The sequence below is a fragment of the Garra rufa genome, chromosome 20, assembly GCF_049309525.1.
Source record: "Garra rufa chromosome 20, GarRuf1.0, whole genome shotgun sequence".
Lineage (NCBI taxonomy): Eukaryota > Metazoa > Chordata > Actinopteri > Cypriniformes > Cyprinidae > Garra > Garra rufa.
Genome location: NC_133380.1, coordinates 4,037,256 through 4,055,374, shown reverse-complemented (window position 1 = coordinate 4,055,374; position 18,119 = coordinate 4,037,256). Strand labels below are relative to the sequence as shown.

General features: G+C 32.6%; 4 protein-coding genes across 7 annotated transcripts; 1 reads left to right on the top strand and 3 right to left on the bottom strand.

Annotated features, from left to right (window-relative positions):
- Nucleotides 1–929: 929 nt before the first annotated feature.
- LOC141293358 (ADP-ribosylation factor 4-like) lies at nucleotides 930–2,380 on the bottom strand. The gene is made up of 5 exons (XM_073825385.1): nucleotides 2,222–2,380; nucleotides 1,979–2,059; nucleotides 1,770–1,879; nucleotides 1,484–1,681; nucleotides 930–1,396 (listed from the first exon to the last, which is right to left on the bottom strand). The coding sequence occupies exons 1-5, from the start codon at nucleotides 2,286–2,288 to the stop codon at nucleotides 1,310–1,312; spliced, it is 543 nt and encodes a 180-aa protein (XP_073681486.1). The 5' UTR covers nucleotides 2,289–2,380; the 3' UTR covers nucleotides 930–1,309.
- A 1,739-nt stretch (nucleotides 2,381–4,119) lies between these two features.
- On the bottom strand, nucleotides 4,120–5,962 carry LOC141293435 (ADP-ribosylation factor 4-like). 4 transcript variants are annotated; one of them, XM_073825477.1, is made up of 5 exons: nucleotides 5,771–5,962; nucleotides 5,528–5,608; nucleotides 4,568–4,683; nucleotides 4,291–4,488; nucleotides 4,120–4,203 (listed from the first exon to the last, which is right to left on the bottom strand). In XM_073825477.1, the coding sequence occupies exons 1-5, from the start codon at nucleotides 5,835–5,837 to the stop codon at nucleotides 4,120–4,122; spliced, it is 546 nt and encodes a 181-aa protein (XP_073681578.1). In that variant the 5' UTR covers nucleotides 5,838–5,962. The 4 variants fall into 4 exon arrangements, with proteins under 4 accessions (XP_073681578.1, XP_073681576.1, XP_073681577.1 ...); XM_073825475.1 differs by having other exon boundaries at nucleotides 4,574–4,683; XM_073825476.1 differs by having other exon boundaries at nucleotides 4,120–4,210; nucleotides 4,301–4,488; nucleotides 4,574–4,683.
- Nucleotides 5,963–7,095: 1,133 nt separating this feature from the next.
- LOC141293392 (ADP-ribosylation factor 4-like) lies at nucleotides 7,096–9,159 on the bottom strand. The gene is made up of 5 exons (XM_073825422.1): nucleotides 9,038–9,159; nucleotides 8,032–8,112; nucleotides 7,834–7,943; nucleotides 7,549–7,746; nucleotides 7,096–7,460 (listed from the first exon to the last, which is right to left on the bottom strand). Exons 1-5 carry the CDS (start codon nucleotides 9,102–9,104, stop codon nucleotides 7,371–7,373), a joined length of 546 nt encoding a protein of 181 aa, XP_073681523.1. The 5' UTR covers nucleotides 9,105–9,159; the 3' UTR covers nucleotides 7,096–7,370.
- Nucleotides 9,160–9,893: 734 nt separating this feature from the next.
- On the top strand, nucleotides 9,894–12,318 carry arf4b (ADP-ribosylation factor 4b). The gene is made up of 5 exons (XM_073825401.1): nucleotides 9,894–10,017; nucleotides 11,235–11,315; nucleotides 11,406–11,515; nucleotides 11,599–11,796; nucleotides 11,890–12,318. The coding sequence occupies exons 1-5, from the start codon at nucleotides 9,951–9,953 to the stop codon at nucleotides 11,974–11,976; spliced, it is 543 nt and encodes a 180-aa protein (XP_073681502.1). The 5' UTR covers nucleotides 9,894–9,950; the 3' UTR covers nucleotides 11,977–12,318.
- Nucleotides 12,319–18,119: the final 5,801 nt, after the last annotated feature.

Here is an 18,119-nt window from a genome sequence, read left to right as displayed (position 1 = left end):
TATTTAGTTATTTATTTATATATTATAAGATGGCATTCGACAATTATCTAAATGAAAAAGTAATATTTTGTTTACTTCTAAAAAATGTTATCACACACACACACACACACACACACACACACACACACACACACACACACACACACACACACACACACACACATTATATATATATATATATATATATATATATATATATATATATATTCATCATTTATTAGAATTATTTCCAAGCACAAATAAATATTTTGTAATACAGAATAAATTCATTTTGTTATAAATTCATTTTCTTTTTTTTATTTGTCATTAGGGTGCCTTCCTTAGCTGTTAATGTAACTTTAGATAAACAATTATCAAAATAAAAAAAATTATATTTTGTTTTATTTCTAAAATAATGTTATCTAATAGGCAAACATATGCTATATATATATATATATATATATATATATATATATATATATATATATATATATATATATATATTTATACACACACACTGATATATATTTATATATCTTAATATATAAATTTAGCATTTATTGCAATGATGTATATATATTTTTTTCATTCTGTATTTTTAATGAAATGAGACATAATACTAATGTAAACACATATACATAATTCATTAGAAATATTTAAATATATATACACACACAAATTACATATATATTACATATTTATCATTTATTGGAATTATTTGCAAGCAATTTTATTAATTTGTTAATTAATTTATTTTGTCATAACTTAATTTTTTTTATTTGGTGCCTTAGCACTTAATCTAACTTTAGATAAACAGTTATCCAAATAAATAAATAATAATAATAATGTTTGTGTAAAACATTTTATTCTGTATTTTCTTTTATGAAATGAGACATAACACTGGCGTAAACAAATATACATAATTTATTAGAAATATTTGAAAGGCACAGATTTATTTCATGCACACATCAGTTTGTTCTTTCAAAGCCCAAATACAGCAAAACACATACAAAAACAAGTCAAACGTGACATATAACAGCATGTTTTTACAGCAGTAAATTAAATACAGTAGTAGATGAATAAAATAATAAAATCATTGTACACAGTACAGCAATAGTGCATCATTTATGAATTCAGATACAATCTAGTGTATTAAAGTGCCTTTCACAGACAGAAGCAAAAATAGGCTAATAATTATTTAAAAAATCTTAATAGTGATAAATTAACAATACAGAATATACTAAACTAGATTTATATATAAAAATATACATATATCTCAATATAAAAAAATTAAGTTGGAGACATAATATATAGGCTACATTTTAGTATTTTATCGTTTGGAGAGTTGATCCGAAAGCCAATCCAGTCCTTCATATAAACCTGATCCTTGAACCGCACACGTGGCCTGAACAAACCACTGCAAAAGAGATATAGAAACAAGCGTTTACTTTACTAAAACACAACTACATCATGTATTACATGTCAAAAAGAGTGTATGTCTCACCTGTCTTCCTTTCATTGCGTGCAAACCCAGTCTGTCTGTCAGCTCACTTACTGGCATGGCTTTGGGTAAATCCTGCTTGTTAGCAAGAACTAATAAAACCGCATCTCTCATCTCGTCCTCCGCCAACATTGCATTTAGCTCCTCTGCTGCCGTTTCAATCCGGTCACGATCACTGCTGTCCACCACAAAGATCAAGCCCTGAATCACAATCACACAAACATGTTTTTAAATATAAGTCTAAAGCAAAATCATACTGCATACAGTTGTGTTTGTGTTAAACTCTTACCTCAGTGTACTGATAATAATATTTCCAAAGAGCTCTGATTTTAGTCTGACCGCCAACATCCCACACAGTGAAGGAGATGTTTTGATAATCAACTGTTTCAACATTAAAACCTACAGAGAAAATTATGAACTTGATTTGAATATTCAACAAGTCCAGATCAAAGGCAGATAAACATGACAAATATTCAGCATCAAATACAAGTTTCTTACCAATAGTTGGGATAGTTGTGACAACTTCACCAAGTTTTAGTTTGTAAAGGACTGTTGTTTTCCCTGCTGCATCCAGACCAACTTAGAAAAGAAATATTAACATTAATTCCACAATGAAAATGTCGATATATATCATTGTTGTCATTAAAATTGTTTAAGTACATAATAAGAATAATACAGCTTTCACAGTAGCCAAACTATAACACTTTAAATTCAAAGTTTGGAGAAAAAACATTTACTCACCCATAAGCAGCCTAATCTGCCTTTTTGGAAAGAGACGAGAGAAAACCTGTGAGAAATAGTTGCCCATGTTTGCAGTAAGACAGAACCGCTGTTACTGAGGATACACGTCTACGGTTCAAGGCTGGGATTGGTAATGGTGTGTGGTCAGTGTGTGTGGGTTTATATAGGGTTTTTACTTTCGATTTGATTGACAGCTGAACACCGCCACTCTCACAGCAGACGCGCTCAGGTTCTCTCACTGCAAATCCAACGCGTTCGAAATGACGTCACTTACTGTACCACGTGACTAAACTTTTTTACAGTATTAAAGTTTGGAAATGTTTGATTTCATTTGAACATAGTTGAACTAATAACTGTTTGAGAAATATGAGCAGGGAGGACATAAACCGTAAAAATAAAAAAAAAAAAAAAAAAAACGGTTGCCAGACGTTCACCGTAAAACACTGTGATAAGTTTACAAGCGTTTTGTTGACAGAGTTTGTCATTTGTTATGGTAATACTGTTACCTATTTGAGGAATTATTATATACATTTTTACTGTAAAATACGCCTAAAGTGACACATCAGATGCAATGGACGATCATCTGATGACTTAAGGTTAAACTACAATAACATAAACCAGTTTCACAGCAAACAAACAGCGATTGGTGTAACTAACACATACACTACAAGTCAAGTTTTTAAAACTTTTATTATTTAAAATAACTGCTTTCTATGTGAATGTATTTTAAAATGTAATTTATTCATTTGATTATTCTCAGGATGCTTCAGAAATCATTCTAAAATGCTGATTTGCTGCTCAAGAAACATCTTTTATTATTATCAGTATTTAAAACAGTTGAGTACTTTTATTTCAGCATTCTTTGATGAATAGAAAGATACAAAGATCAGCATTTATCTGAAATAAAATGAAATAAAATTATATTTATATACTATAAATTCATCATTTATTGGAATTACTTGTAAGCACAGATTAATATTTCCTGTTTTTATTTGTTTGTTAATTAATTAATTTTGTTATAAATTAAATTTCTTTTTTTATCTGGCATTAGGGTGCCTTCATTAGCTGTTAATGTCACTTAAAATAAACAATTATGTAAATAAAAAAATAGATTTAGTTTTATTTCTAAAAAATGTTATCCATTAGGCAAACATATTCTATATATATACACACACACAAACACACACTAAAATGTATATATATATATATATATATATATATATATATACATATATACATATATATATATTAGTGCTGTCAAACGATTAATCGCATCCAAAATAAAAGTTGTTGTTTACATAATATATGTGTGTGTGTACTGTGTATATAAATACACACATATGCATGGATGTATTTAAGAAAAATATGTTGTGTTTATATATTAAATATAATTAAATATACAATTTCTTGATAAATAAGATTTTGATCTATCGTAAGTCATAATTGTGTAAAACATACTTTGTTTTTCATGCATTTTTTTTATTCTCTATTTTTTTATGAAATGAGACATAACACTAATGTAAACAAATATACATAATTTATTAGAAATATTTGAAAGGCACAGATTTATTTCATGCACACATCAGTTTGTTCTTTCAAAGCCCAAATACAGCAAAACACATACAAAATCAAGTCAAACATGACATATAACAGCATGTTTTTACAGCAGTAAATTAAATACAGAAGTAGATGAATAAAATAATAAAATCATTGTACACAGTACAGCAATAGTGCATCATTTATAAATTCAGATACAATCGAGTGTATTAAAGTACCTCTTGATAGTGTTAAATTAACAATGCAGAATGTACTAAAATAGAATTATATATAAAAATATAAATCTCAATATAAACAATTAAGTTGGAGACATAATATATAGGCTACATTTGAGTATTTTATCATTTGGACAGTTGATCCGAAAGCCAATCCAGTCCTTCATATAAACCTGATCCTTGAACCGCACACGTGGCCTGAACAAACCACTGCAAAACAGAAATAGAAACAAGCGTTTACTTTACTAAACCACAACTACATCATGTATTAGATGTCAAAAAGAGTGTATGTCTCACCTGTCTTCCTTTCAGTGTGTGTAAACCCAGTCTGTCTGTCAGCTCACTTACTGGCATGGCTTTGGGTAAATCCTGCTTGTTAACAAGAACTAATAAAACCGCATCTCTCAACTCGTCCTCCTCCAGCATCACGTTTAGCTCCTCCGCTGCCGTTTCAATCCGGTCATGATCACTGCTGTCCACCACAAAGATCAAGCCCTGAATCACACAAAATGTTTTAAATATTAGGCTATATAACTGCAAAATCATACTACATACAGTTGCGTTTGTGTTAAACTCTTACCTCAGTTTGCGGATAAAATGTTTTCCAAAGAGGTCTGAGTTTGGTCTGACTGCAAACATCCCACACAGTGAAGGAGATGTTTTTATAATCAACTGTTTCAACATTAAAACCTACAGAGAAAATGAATTGAATACTTGAATATTCAAGTCCACATAAAAAGCAGATAAACATGACAAATATTCAGCATCAATTACTATGGCAAGCTGTTTTAACCTAAAATATACTAAGCGTTACTCGTTTGTAATTGCATTTTTACTAGTAACAATTCAATGAGAGAGCTCTCTAATTCAGTTATTACTAGTAACAATTCCAATTAGAGAGGTCTACAAATTAATTTTTACTAGGTAAGTGTCTCCATTGACTTCCATTCATTTTTAATTACAGAGCTCTACAATTGAATTCTTACTAGTAACAATTACAAATAAAGAGCTCCCTAAATAATTTTTTTACTAGTAAGAATTCCAATTAGAGAGCTCTCTAAATGTAATTAATTAATTATTACTAGTAAAAATGCAATTACAGAGCTATACAAGTTATTTTTTACTAGTTTAATTGCAGAGCTCTGTAATTGAATTAAAAAGCTCTCTAATTCAGTTCTTTCTAGTAACAACTGAGTTAGAGAGCTCTCTAAATGGAATTCTTACTAGTAATAATTCCATTGTACTCTGTAATTAAAATGAATGGAAGTCATTGGAGACAAATGTCTAGTAAAAATTCATCTGTAGAGCTCTGTAATTGGAATTGTAACTAGTAAGAATTGAATTAGAGAGCGCTCTCATTGCATTTGTAACTAGTAAAAATTGATTTAAAGAGCTCTCTAGTTGTAAATGTTAGTAAGAATTCAGTTCTAGAGCTCTCTAACTGAATTGTTACTTGTAAAAATGCATTTACGACGAGTAACGCTTAGTATATTTTAGGCTAAAACGGCTTGCCATACAATTACAAGTTTCTTACCAATAGTTGGGATAGTTGTGACAACTTCACCAAGTTTGAGTTTGTAGAGGATTGTTGTTTTCCCTGCTGCATCCAGACCAACTTAGAAAAGAAATATTAACATTTATTCCACAATGAAAATGTCAATATATCCCAGTGTTGTCATTAAAATTATTTAAGCACATAATAACAATAATACAGCCTTCACAGTAGCCAAACTATGGCACTTTAAATTCAAAGTTTGGAGAAAAAACATTTACTCACTCATAAGCAGCCTAATCGGTCTTTTCGGAAAGAGACGAGCGAAAACCTGTGAGAAATAGTTGCCCATGTTTGCAGTAAGAACCGATGTTACTGAAGATAAACGTCTGAGTTTCAAAGCTCAGATTGGTAATGGTGTGTGTTTAGTGTGTGTGCTTTTAGGCTTTTTAACTTTCGGTTTGATTGACAGCTGAACACCGCCACTCTCACAGCAGACGCGCTCAGGTTCTCTCAAGGCAAATCCAACACGTTCGAAATGACGAAATGACTTACTGTACCACGTGACTAAACTTTTTTTTTTTTTTTTTTTTTTTACAGTATTAAAGTTTGGAAATCTTTGATTTTATTTGAATACAGTTTAACTAAATAAATGTTTGGGAAATATAAGCAGGGAGGACATAAACCGTAAAACCGCAGCTGTGGTTGCCAGATATTCACCGGAAAACACTGTGATAATGTTACATGCGTTTTGTTGACGTTTGTCATTAAATTATGTTAATATTGTAACCTATTTGAGGAATTATTATATTAATTTTTACTGTAAAATGCAACTAAATTAGAAATCATTCTAATATGCTGATATGCTGTTCAAGAAACTTTTATTATTGTTATTATTAATATTTAAAACAGCTGATTGAAGATCCAAAGATCAGCTGTTTTGGGGAAAGAAATTATAGAGATTAATTCTTTTATTTAGCGAGGATGCTTTAAAGTGATCAAAAATGTTAATAAAGGCATTTATAATGTTACAAAATATTTCTATTCCTAATGCTGTTCTGCTATGCATCAGAGAAACCTGATAATCTGCTCAGCTGTTTTCAAAATAATAATAAAAAATGTTTTTTTTTAAAAGAAATAAGAATATTAGAATGAATTCTGAAGGATGTGACTGGAGTAATGATGCTAAAAATTCAGCTTTGAAATCACAGGAATAAATTACATTTTAATATAAATTTAAATACAAAGCAATATTTTAATTAGTAAAAATATCTCAAAATGTTACTGTTTTTGCTGTACTTTTGATAAATGCAGGCTTGGTGAGCAAAAGAAACATTAAAAATCTTACTGTTAAAAACGTTTGACTGGTAGTGAATAATAAACAAACACAGCATAAAACTGTCAAGTGTACATCACTGATACAAAAAATAAATACTATGTTTTACTTAGAAATATTTTTTTACATATACATCTTACAGCAATCTATCTATTTCCTTGTTGTAATATTTATTCATTTATTTTATTTTATTTATTTAAATGAGACATAAGAATACTAATGTCTGAAAAAATACATCATTTATTGGAGATAATTGAAAGGCACAGATATTTATTTCAGGCAGACATCATCTCATTCTTTCAAGGTCCACATACAACAAAACATTAAAACACACATAACTTTCTTTTAAAGTGCATATAACAAGAATTAAAACAATAACATTTAACAACAAAAGATTTTTTTTTCCAGAAGTAACCTTACAGTATAAAATATACAGTTTAAATGTAATAATATATAATAAACGAACATTCTGTTGAGATTACATTCAATTACAGTAGTGTACTATGTTCAAGTACTGGGCCACAAAAACCCAATAAAAAATTTCCAGCGTTATGGTTGTTTAGACAGTTGATTCGAGAGCCAATCCAGGCCTTCATATAAACCTGATCCTTGAACGGCGCATGTTGGTTGAACAAACCACTGCACATCAGAAACAAAGAAACATGTTTATTTCACTAAAACACACTAAATCATGTATTACATGTCAAAAAGAGGCTGTATGTCTCACCTGTCTTCCTTTCATTGCGTGTAAACCCAGTCTGTCTGTCAGCTCATGGACCGGCATGGCTTTAGGTAAATCCTGCTTGTTAGCAAGAACTAACAAAACCACGTCTCTCATCTCGTCCTCCGCCATCATCGTGTTTAGCTCTTCCGCTGCTGTTTCAATCCGGTCATGATCACTGCTGTCCACCACAAAAATCAGGCCCTAAATCACACAAAATGGCTTTTTAAGACAAGTATTGCAAATGAAAACCCACTCTGGCAGATATATATATATTTAAATCTCTGTTACCTTAGTGTTTTGATAGTAATGTCTCCAGAGTCCTCGAATTAGATTCTGACCACCAACATCCCAAACGGTGAACGAGATGTTTTTATAATCAACCGTCTCCACATTAAAACCTACAGATGGAAGAATTATGAATAGTTAGACACAACATGAACATAAATGTATCACAATTTTGATTATGCTTGCTTTTGTGTTTCTTACCAATAGTTGGAATAGTTGAGACAACTTCACCAAGTTTGAGTTTGTAGAGGACTGTTGTTTTCCCTGCTGCATCCAGACCAACTTAGAGAAGAAATAATAACATTTATTATGAATACTGTCTTTTAAAATGTAAAAGTTTTGATAAATTTCACATATCAGTTAGCAGTGTTAACGTAATAATATTCCTTTTTCCAAGTAACTATGAAAGCAATGCATTAATTTTTAATTGACAAGAAAATATCTGAGTAACGCCAGTTACTTTTTTGCCCCATTTATTGATTAAAAGCTCTCCTGTCCCCATGTTGAGAGAAATTGTGAGTAAGATGTTACTTTAGTTCTAGAATAAATGTGAACATGCATTAATCTCACTCACTAAATAAACAGATACAGCATTTCTCAACTAAAAAAACCCTTGAAATTCAACACAAACCTGACATAATTAAATGTTAAATAATACAAATATCCTTTATGTATTTAATCCCATTTTATTAACCGATGTCTTTGCTACCAACCTTCAATGATCCAATTCATCCATAATAATAAGCAAAAATGACTCAAGATAATTTGTTTTCCTTTTTTTATTGCTGAAGAGTTGACATTTTTTCTTCTGCGGTCTACTGTACAGACGTCAATTTACTTTTCTCTAAGCCTGAGACTTTTGGTGTGAAAAGGCTTTTACATTTGCCAAAAATAGAACTTTTTATATTAACAACAAACAAGCAAGCCCTGCCCAGATTTTAAAAGTAACGCAAATGTAACGTAACTTTCATTACTTTTCATAAAAAAGTAACGTAACGTAATTAGCTGTCAGTTAGGCAAAATGCTCAGTAATATTTAATTAAATAGGATACGTTAATACAATGCAATGAACATTTAATAAACGTTTTATTTAATTTTATATTTTAGAATTTACCATAGTAAAAAAAAAATCTCAAAATTTAAATATGAATAAAATATGATAGTAAATATAGGATTTTGAGAGAGAGAAAAAAAAACATTTACTCACCCATAAGCAGCCTCATTTCTTTCTTCTTCAAGAGACGCGAGAAAAGGTTGGAGAAAAAGATGCCCATGTTTTGATAGCAAGATGAAAACGCTGCTTTAAATGTGTGGAGTTAAAGGCTGAGATTGGTAATGATGTGTGTTCAGTGTGTGTCTGTGTTTATATATGTTTTTTTTTCTTTCGGTTTGATTGACAGCTCAACACCGCCACTGTCACAGCAAACGCGCTTAGGTTCTGTCACTACAAATCCAACGCGTTCGAAATGACGTCACATACTGTACCACGTGACTAAATGAACTTTTAAAGTTGAAAATATAATTTGAGTTAAGATTATTATTCGTCTAAAGACATCTAGCTACAATCAAAAGTTTAACATCTCTTGGATAAATAAATAGAGAATCACACGAGTGTAGTTTTCAGGCTTTGTAATATAATACATTTTTAGAATAAAGTTTAAAATCAAATAATATACTATTGCTGAAAAGGTTTTCACCACACACATGTGTTGTTAATTATTTAAAATGAACTTTTTTAAAATTGTATTTTATTAAATGTATTTATTTTAGGTTTGAGACATTTTGCGTCACTCATAAAATAGGCTATATGTTCAATATTGTCTCATATGTCACCAAAAGCTCTTTACTTGTGCCTTTTTGATATTTAAACGAGTTTATTTGACTCAGATTTAGTCACGTGGTACAGTACGTGACGTAATTTCGAACGCGTTGGATTTGCCTCGACAGAACCTGAGCGCGTCTGCTGTGAGAGTGGCGGTGTGGAGCTGTCAATCAAACCGAAAGTAAAAAAGCCTATATAAACCCACACACAATCACAGCTTCTTCACTCAAACAACCCGAGCCTCATCCTCCGGACCTCAAAACAGCGAACAGAGCTTTCATCTGGACTTTTTTTTAAAATGGGCATGTTCTTTTCTAGCCTTTTCCCTCATCTCTTTAATAAAAAAGAGATGAGGTTACTTATGGGTGAGTACGTTTGACTTTATTGTTGGAATATCGCTCTTATTCAAAAGCAGAATCTGCAAAATGTTAATTATTTTAGCAAAATAAGAGGGATCATACAAAATGCATGTTATTTTTTTAATTAGTACTGACCTGAATAAGATATTTTACACATTTATAAAAATGACCCCTTTCAAAAGTTTACATACACTTGATTCTTAACACTGTGTTGTTACCTGAATGATCCACAGCTGTGTTTTTATGTTTAGTGATAGTTGTTCATGAGTCCCTTGTTTGTCCTGAACAGTTAAACTGCCTGCTGTTCTTCAGAAAAATCCTTCCGGCTCAGGTTTTTCAGCATTTTTGTGCGTTTGAACCCTTTCCAACAATGTCTGTATGATTTTGAGATCCATCTTTTCACACTGAGGACAACTGAGGGACTCATATGCAACTATTACAGAAGGTCCAAACACTCACTGATGCTCCAGAAGGAAAAAACAATGCATTAAGAGCAAGAGGTGAAAACTTTTGGAATTTGGAGATCAGGGTAAATTTAACCTAGTTTGTCTTCTGGGAAACATGTAAGCATCTACTGTAGCTTCTGAAGGCGGTACTAAATGAAGAAATAATGATATTTAGGCAAAATAAGAAAAATGTACACATCTTCATTCTGTTCAAAAGTTTTCACCCCTTGCTCTTAATGCATTGAATTGTCCTTCTGGAGCATCAGTGAGTGTTTGAACCTTCTGTAATAGTTGCATATGAGTTTCTCAGTTGTCCTCAGTGTGAAAAGATGGATCTCAAAATCATACAGTCATTGTTGGAAAGCGTTCAAACGCACAAAAATGCTGAAAAACCTGAGCCTGAAGGATTTTTCTGAAGAACAGCAGGCAGTTTTCTTTTCAGGACAAACAAGGGGCTCATGAACAACTATCACTAAACAAAAAAAAACAGCTGTGGATCATTCAGGTAACAACACAGTATTAAGAATCAAGTGTAAGTAAACTTTTGAACGGGGTCGTTTTTATAAATTCAAGTTTTATTTTCTCTTGTGGACTATATGTAAAAAAAAATTATGTGAAATATCTTATTCAGATCAGTGCTAAATTAAAAATAACATGCATTTTGCAGATTCTACAAGGTGTATGTAAACTTTTGACCTTAACTGCATAACTATTAATTAAAATTAAATTATGAATCTTGCACATTTTCATTGTGAATGTTAATATTTCTTCTCTAAGTTGGTCTGGATGCAGCAGGGAAAACAACAGTCCTCTACAAACTCAAACTTGGTGAAGTTGTCACAACTATCCCAACTCTAGGTAAGAAACTTCAGGTCAAATAAATGTATTAACAGTTCAAAAGGAAGTGCAGAATCATATAATAATATGATAACGACTGATTGTCTTTAGGTTTTAACGTGGAGACAGTTGAATATAAAAACATCTCATTCACCGTTTGGGATGTCGGCGGTCAGGATGTTATCAGACGCCTCTGGAGACATTACTATCAAAACACTAAGGTACATTTTAATTTCAACAACATTTCAAATCTAACCAGCTACTTTTGTGAACTGTATTAAGTGTAAGTGTTTGCATGTTTCAGGGCTTGATCTTTGTGGTGGACAGCAGTGATCATGACCGGATTGAAACGGCAGCAGAGGAGCTAAAGGCGATGCTGGCGGAGGACGAGATGAGAGACGTGGTTTTGTTAGTTTTTGCTAACAAGCAGGATTTACCTAAAGCCATGCCGGTCCATGAGCTGACAGACAGACTGGGTTTACACGCAATGAGAGGAAGACAGGTGAGACATACACTCTGTTTGACATGTAACACATGATGTAGTGTGTGTCAGTGAAGTAAACATCTGTTTGTTTGTTTTTTGTCTTTTTCACAGTGGTTTGTTCAACCCACGTGTGCGGTTCAAGGATCAGGTTTATATGAAGGACTAGATTGGCTCTCGAATCAACTGTCCAAACGATAAAACGCTTCAGCGTTTGAACTACTTGAAGAAAAGACACTAAATCACAACTGAACGTATATATTAGGTCTCCGACTTTGTTTTGAATTATTTATGGAATATTCTTATACATCTTCATATATAATTCTAGCTCAGCACTTACTATGTAGTTCATTTTACTGTAAAAATATATTTTTGTAAAATTTTTGGTGTTTTTTTGGTTCTAATGTGCATGTTTGTCTACAGTATATGTCTTTCAAATAAATGTGTTTATTTACTAAATAAATTATCGATTTAATGTTTTGTTTTTGTAATATTTCTATGCATCAAATTATCTCAATTTTTATAAATTTTCATAAAAAATGACCAATTTACAGCAACATTTTATTTTATTGTACAATTTTTGTAATATAAAACATTACAAAATAAAAATCAAATGAATCTAAAACAACTTTCTGTGTGATTTCTACTTGAATACTAGAACTTTAACAGAACTTTTTTCTGTTTTAAATTAGTTTTTTGGATTGTTTGACTACTTGAAAGAAAATATAGAAAAATATAAATTCATTTGTGTTTTCTGCTAGCTAAATGTCACATTGACCATGGTTTTACTGCAAAAGAAACTATTTGTAGTTAATTTAGTTAATTCAATTAGCAATATGACTTGTGAATCCGCTCCAAATGATTCACGATCAGAAATCCCATCTGAATAATGATTTCAGATCAGTATTAAGTGCGCGAATCCCAAATTACTCAACTCACGTAATAATTAATTCACGAACCCAGTCCAGAGTTCCAATCTAAATGAAATGATTCAAGATCAGAAGTCCCATCTAAATATGATTCGCGAACCATCATCATCACGTCAAAGCGCAGATCGGGATCATTCAATTTGCGAAATGATTCGCAAGCCCGCTCCAAAGTTTTGTTCTAAATTATGATTCGCGATCAGAAGTCTCACTTTTTAGAGCACTTTAAATAATTGATTCGCAAAATCATACTTCAAATTTATTCGCCAATCATTCAATTCACAAAATGATTTGCGAACCCACTCCAAAGTTTCAATTTAACTCAAAATTGGATTTGCGATCCGAAGTCTCACTTGTACTTCCGGATCGTGATTCATTCAATTTACAAAATGATTCGAGAAATGATTTGCGAACCCTCTTCAAAGTTCCGATTTAAATCAAATGATTCGGGATTCGAACTAGTTCCATCTGAATAAGGATTCAAGAACCATAATCACAACGTCAAAGAGAGGATCGTGAATAATTCAATTCGCATGATTCGTGATCCACGATTCGAAGTACCATCTTAATTCGCGAACCATCATTTCAGATCAGTCCTTCGTGAATCATGAATCATTCAATTCACGAAATGATTCGCAAACCTGATTCAAAGTTTCAATTTAAATCAAATGATTCGCGATCCGAATTAGTCCCATCTGAATAATGATTCACGAACCCACTCCAAAGTTTAAATCTAAACCAAATGATTCGTGATCGACGATTCGAAGTACCATCTTAATTCGTGAACCATCATTTCACTTCAGTCCTTCGTGAATCATGAATCATTCAATTTGCGAAATGATTCGCGAACCTGATTCAAAGTTTCGATCTAAATCAAATGATTCGCAATCCCAACTGAAAATTGATTCACGAAAGATCCTTTCAGATCTCGAAGTGCAAATCATTCAATTTGCGAAATGATTTGCGAATCTACTCCAAAGTTTCAATTTAAATCAAAATTGGATTTGCGATCCGAAGTCTCACTTGTACTTCCGGATCGTGATTCATTCAATTTACAAAATGATTCGAGAAATGATTTGCGAACCCTCTTCAAAGTTCTGATTTAAATCAAATGATTCGGGATTCGAACTAGTTCCATCTGAATAATGATTCAAGAACCATAATCACAACGTCAAAGCAAGGATCGTGAATAATTAAATTCGCAAAATGATTCGCGAATCATAATTTTAGATCAGTACTACGAAGTGCGGATTGCGAATCATTCAATTCGCAAAACCATTTGAACCCCTCTAAAGTTTTGATCTAAATATAATGATTCGCGATCCGAATTAGTCCCATCTGAATAATGATTCACGAACCCACTCCAAAGTTCTGTTCAAAATCCAATGAAATGCAAATTATTCAATTTGCGAAATGATTCGCGAACCCACTCCAAAGTTTCAATCTAAACCAAATGATTCGTGATCCACGATTCGAAGTACCATCTTAATTCGTGAACCATCATTTCAAATCAGTCCTTCGTGAATCATGAATCATTCAATTTGCGAAATGATTCGCGAACCTGATTCAAAGTTTCGATCTAAATCAAATGATTCGCGATCTGAAGTACCATCTGAATAATGATTCACGAACGATCATTTCAGATCATGGCATAGGATTGCAAAGTGCGATCATTCAATTTGCGAAATGATTCGCGAACCTGTTTCAAGTTTCTAAATCAAATGATTCGCGAAGCACGAATCATTCAATTTGCGAAATGATTTGCGAATCTACTCCAAAGTTTCAATTTAAATCAAAATTTGATTTGCGATCCGAAGTCTCACTTGTACTTTCGGATCGTGATTCATTCAATTTACAAAATGATTCGAGAAATGATTTGCGAACCCTCTTCAAAGTTCTGATTTAAATCAAATGATTCAGGATTCAAACTAGTTCCATCTGAATAATGATTCAAGAACCATAATCACAACGTCAAAGCAAGGATCGTGAATAATTCAATTCGCAAAATGATTCACGAATCATCATTTTAGATCAGTACTACGAAGTGCGGATTGTGAATCATTCAATTTGCAAAATCATTTGAACCCATCTAAAGTTTTGATCTAAATATGATTCGCGATCCGAATTAGTCCCATCTGAATAATGATTCACGAACCCACTCCAAATTTTAAATCTAAACCAAATGATTCGTGATCGACAATTCGAAGTACCATCTTAATTCGTGAACCATCATTTCACATCAGTCCTTCGTGAATCATGAATCATTCAATTTGCAAAATGATTCGCGAACCTGATTCAAAGTTTCGATCTAAATCAAATGATTCGCGATCTGAAGTACTATCTGAATAATGATTCGCGAACGATCATTTCAGATCATGGCATAGGATTGCAAAGTGCGATCATTCAATTTGCGAAATGATTCCCAAACCTTTTTCAAGTTTCGATCTAAATCAAATGATTCGCGATCCCAACTGAAAATTGATTCACGAAAGATCATTTCAGATCTCGAATCATTCAATTTTGCGAAATGATTTGCGAACCCTCTTCAAAGTTCCGATTTAAATCAAATGATTCAGGACTCAAACTAGTTCCATCTGAATAATGATTCAAGAACCATAATCACAACGTCAAAGCAAGGATCGTGAATAATTCAATTCGCAAAATGATTCGCGAATCATCATTTTAGATCAGTACTACGAAGTGCGGATTGCGAATCATTCAATTCGCAAAATCATTTGAACCCCTCTAAAGTTTTGATCTAAATATGATTCGCGATCCGAATTAGTCCCATCTGAATAATGATTCGCGAACCCACTCCAAAGTTTCAATCTAAACCAAATGATTCGTGATCCACGATTCGAAGTACCATCTTAATTCGTGAACCATCATTTCAAATCAGTCCTTCGTGAATCATGAATCATTCAATTTGCGAAATGATTCACGAACCTGATTCAAAGTTTCGATCTAAATCAAATGATTCGCGATCTGAAGTACCATCTGAATAATGATTCGCGAAAGATCACTTCAGATAGTGGCATCGGATCTTGAAGTGCGAATCATTCAATTTGCGAAATGATTTGCGAACCCACTCCAAAGTTCTGATCAAAATCGAATGACTCGCGATCCGCGATTCAAAGTCCCATCTGAATAATGATTCGCGAACCATCATTTCAAATCAGTACTTCGCAAATCATTAAATTCACGAAATAATTTGCGGACCCGATTCAAAGTTTCGATCTAAATCAAATGATTTGCAATCCGCGATTAAGTCCCATCTGAATAATGATTCGCGAACCATCATTTCGGATCAGTATTTCGTGAATCATTAAATTCGCGGAAGTTAAAGTTTCGATCTAAATCAAATGATTCACGATCTGCGATTAAGTCCCATCTGAATAATGATTCGCGAACCATCATTTCAGATCGTGGCATCGGATCGCGAAGTGCGAAACAATCAATTCGTGAAATGATTTGCGAACCCACTCCAAAGTTTCAATCTAAACCATAATTTCAGATCAGTACTTTGCGAATTCACAAAACGATTTGCGAATCATTATTCCGCTCAAAAGTTCCGATCCAAATCAAATGCCATCCGCGATTTGAAGTACCATCTGAATAATGATTCGTGAGGTACTGATTGAAATTGCTTTGCGAATCATTATTCAGATGGTACTTCGAATCGCGGATCGGATTTGATTTGGATCAATTCTCGAACCCACTTCAAAGTTTTGATCTAAATCAAATGATTCGCGATCCAAGTATATTGATTCGTGAACAATCATTTCAGATCGTGGCATGGGATGGCGAAGTGTGAATCATTCAATTCTTGAAATGATTCGCGAACCCACTCCAAAGTTTCGATCTAAACCAAATGATTCGCGATCCGCGATTCAAAGTATCATATAAATAGTGATTCGCGAACCATAATTTCAGATCAGTACTTCGCAAATCATTTTGCAAATTGAATGATTCTCGAAGCACTGATCTGAAATTACGGTTCGCGAATCATTAGTCCGCTCAAAAGTTTTGACCTAAATCAAATGATTCACGATCCAAGTACCATCTGAATATTAATTCGTGAACGATCATTTCAGGTCGTGGCGTCGGATCGCGAAGTGCGAATCATTCAATTCGCGAAATGATTCGCGAACCCAACACAACCCAAACCCATAACATCCAACACTAATCTACGAACATCTTTAGGTGAGGTAACTGGTTTAGTGCTAACACTCCATTAATATGACAAGCTCCACCTCAAAATACATAATTAGATAGAAACATTGTGCATTATGATCAAGTTTGTAGCTTATTTTACTATATTTTAAACTGCAATTCAGTTGTTGAGTTCAATCAGTTGGAAGGATTAACTGAAAAGTGACTTCAGTTTTTCAGTATATTTAGTAAAAATATTTGATTGTATTAGACATCATTTTGACTGATTGTTACACTAGAATACTAAAATCCAATGGTAAAGGCAATGGAACAGAAACAGATTTGTGCTCAACACAGCTCCATTATTGACATTTATTTACATCTGGAAAAAAAATATACTTGTTCTTCACGAGGGTAACAGAACAATGAAATGCTTTCTATCGAAAAGCTACTGTGCGTAATTCAGTAACAGAAAAAAAAAACATTAGTGGTTAATGGTTTGATAGAAAAATATTGTTTATGACTGTGGTTCAGTACATGGTTAAAAAAAAAAACATTCTTGTCCATTTATATCATTCGATAATAATCACCACAGCAACAAATAAAACATCCTGTACAGTAAACGACCAATATAAATGAGCAGATCCAAAATACAGATGTTAGAAAATATCCATCAGTATAACAAACAGGCGTCGTGTCAAAAGCTAGTTGCTATTTGCCTATTAGAATATACCTCTATAAAATTCAAGCATGTTAAAATAGGTTTGTTCTTCAAATATAAAACACCAATGGTTGCCCAACAACCAGTTTTCACAGGTTTGCACCATGAAACTACATCCGTAAGGCGTCCCACGATTCTCTGCTGTGACAAAACAGAACTACAACCTACTTCCTAAAGCATTCATGTGGATGTCCATCTTTGGTCGTTCACCGGTTTGTCTTTCAAGCTCAAGGCACCAACAGGAAGGTTGCATTTCTGTCTTTAAATAACATGCATTGACTTCAAGGAATATGACTAGCTGTAAAGCACAAGCCATAAAAATGTCATGATTATGCATATTTGGAATAAAAACAGAAAAAGTGCAACTAACAAAAGCTCTTTCTAAAGGTCACTCTCATTTAAAAAATGCATTTCATCCTGTTATATGACATTTAAACCACTGCAAAACTACATACTTGGTCCTAAAAGAGATGCAAAATCAAACTAGTTGGAAAACGAAAGGCACATAAAAATGCAAAACAAACTGTTTTCCCCTTTATATGTCA

Coding starts and splice junctions, on each gene's coding strand:
- LOC141293358 (XM_073825385.1), bottom strand. CDS start 2,288: ATGGGCAACTATTTCTCACAGGTTTTCTCTCGTCTCTTTCCAAAAAGG. Junction 1,880..1,978: donor CACAACTATCCCAACTATTG/GTAAGAAACTTG, acceptor TTTTCTCTGTAG/GTTTTAATGTTGAAACAGTT. Junction 1,397..1,483: donor ACGCAATGAAAGGAAGACAG/GTGAGACATACA, acceptor TCTCTTTTGCAG/TGGTTTGTTCAGGCCACGTG.
- LOC141293435 (XM_073825477.1), bottom strand. CDS start 5,837: ATGGGCAACTATTTCTCACAGGTTTTCGCTCGTCTCTTTCCGAAAAGA. Junction 5,609..5,770: donor ACCGATTAGGCTGCTTATGA/GTGAGTAAATGT, acceptor TTCTTTTCTAAG/TTGGTCTGGATGCAGCAGGG. Junction 4,204..4,290: donor ACACACTGAAAGGAAGACAG/GTGAGACATACA, acceptor TCTGTTTTGCAG/TGGTTTGTTCAGGCCACGTG.
- LOC141293392 (XM_073825422.1), bottom strand. CDS start 9,104: ATGGGCATCTTTTTCTCCAACCTTTTCTCGCGTCTCTTGAAGAAGAAA. Junction 8,113..9,037: donor AGAAATGAGGCTGCTTATGG/GTGAGTAAATGT, acceptor TTCTTCTCTAAG/TTGGTCTGGATGCAGCAGGG. Junction 7,747..7,833: donor ATTACTATCAAAACACTAAG/GTAACAGAGATT, acceptor TGTGTGATTTAG/GGCCTGATTTTTGTGGTGGA.
- arf4b (XM_073825401.1), top strand. CDS start 9,951: ATGGGCATGTTCTTTTCTAGCCTTTTCCCTCATCTCTTTAATAAAAAA. Junction 10,018..11,234: donor AGAGATGAGGTTACTTATGG/GTGAGTACGTTT, acceptor TTCTTCTCTAAG/TTGGTCTGGATGCAGCAGGG. Junction 11,316..11,405: donor CACAACTATCCCAACTCTAG/GTAAGAAACTTC, acceptor GATTGTCTTTAG/GTTTTAACGTGGAGACAGTT.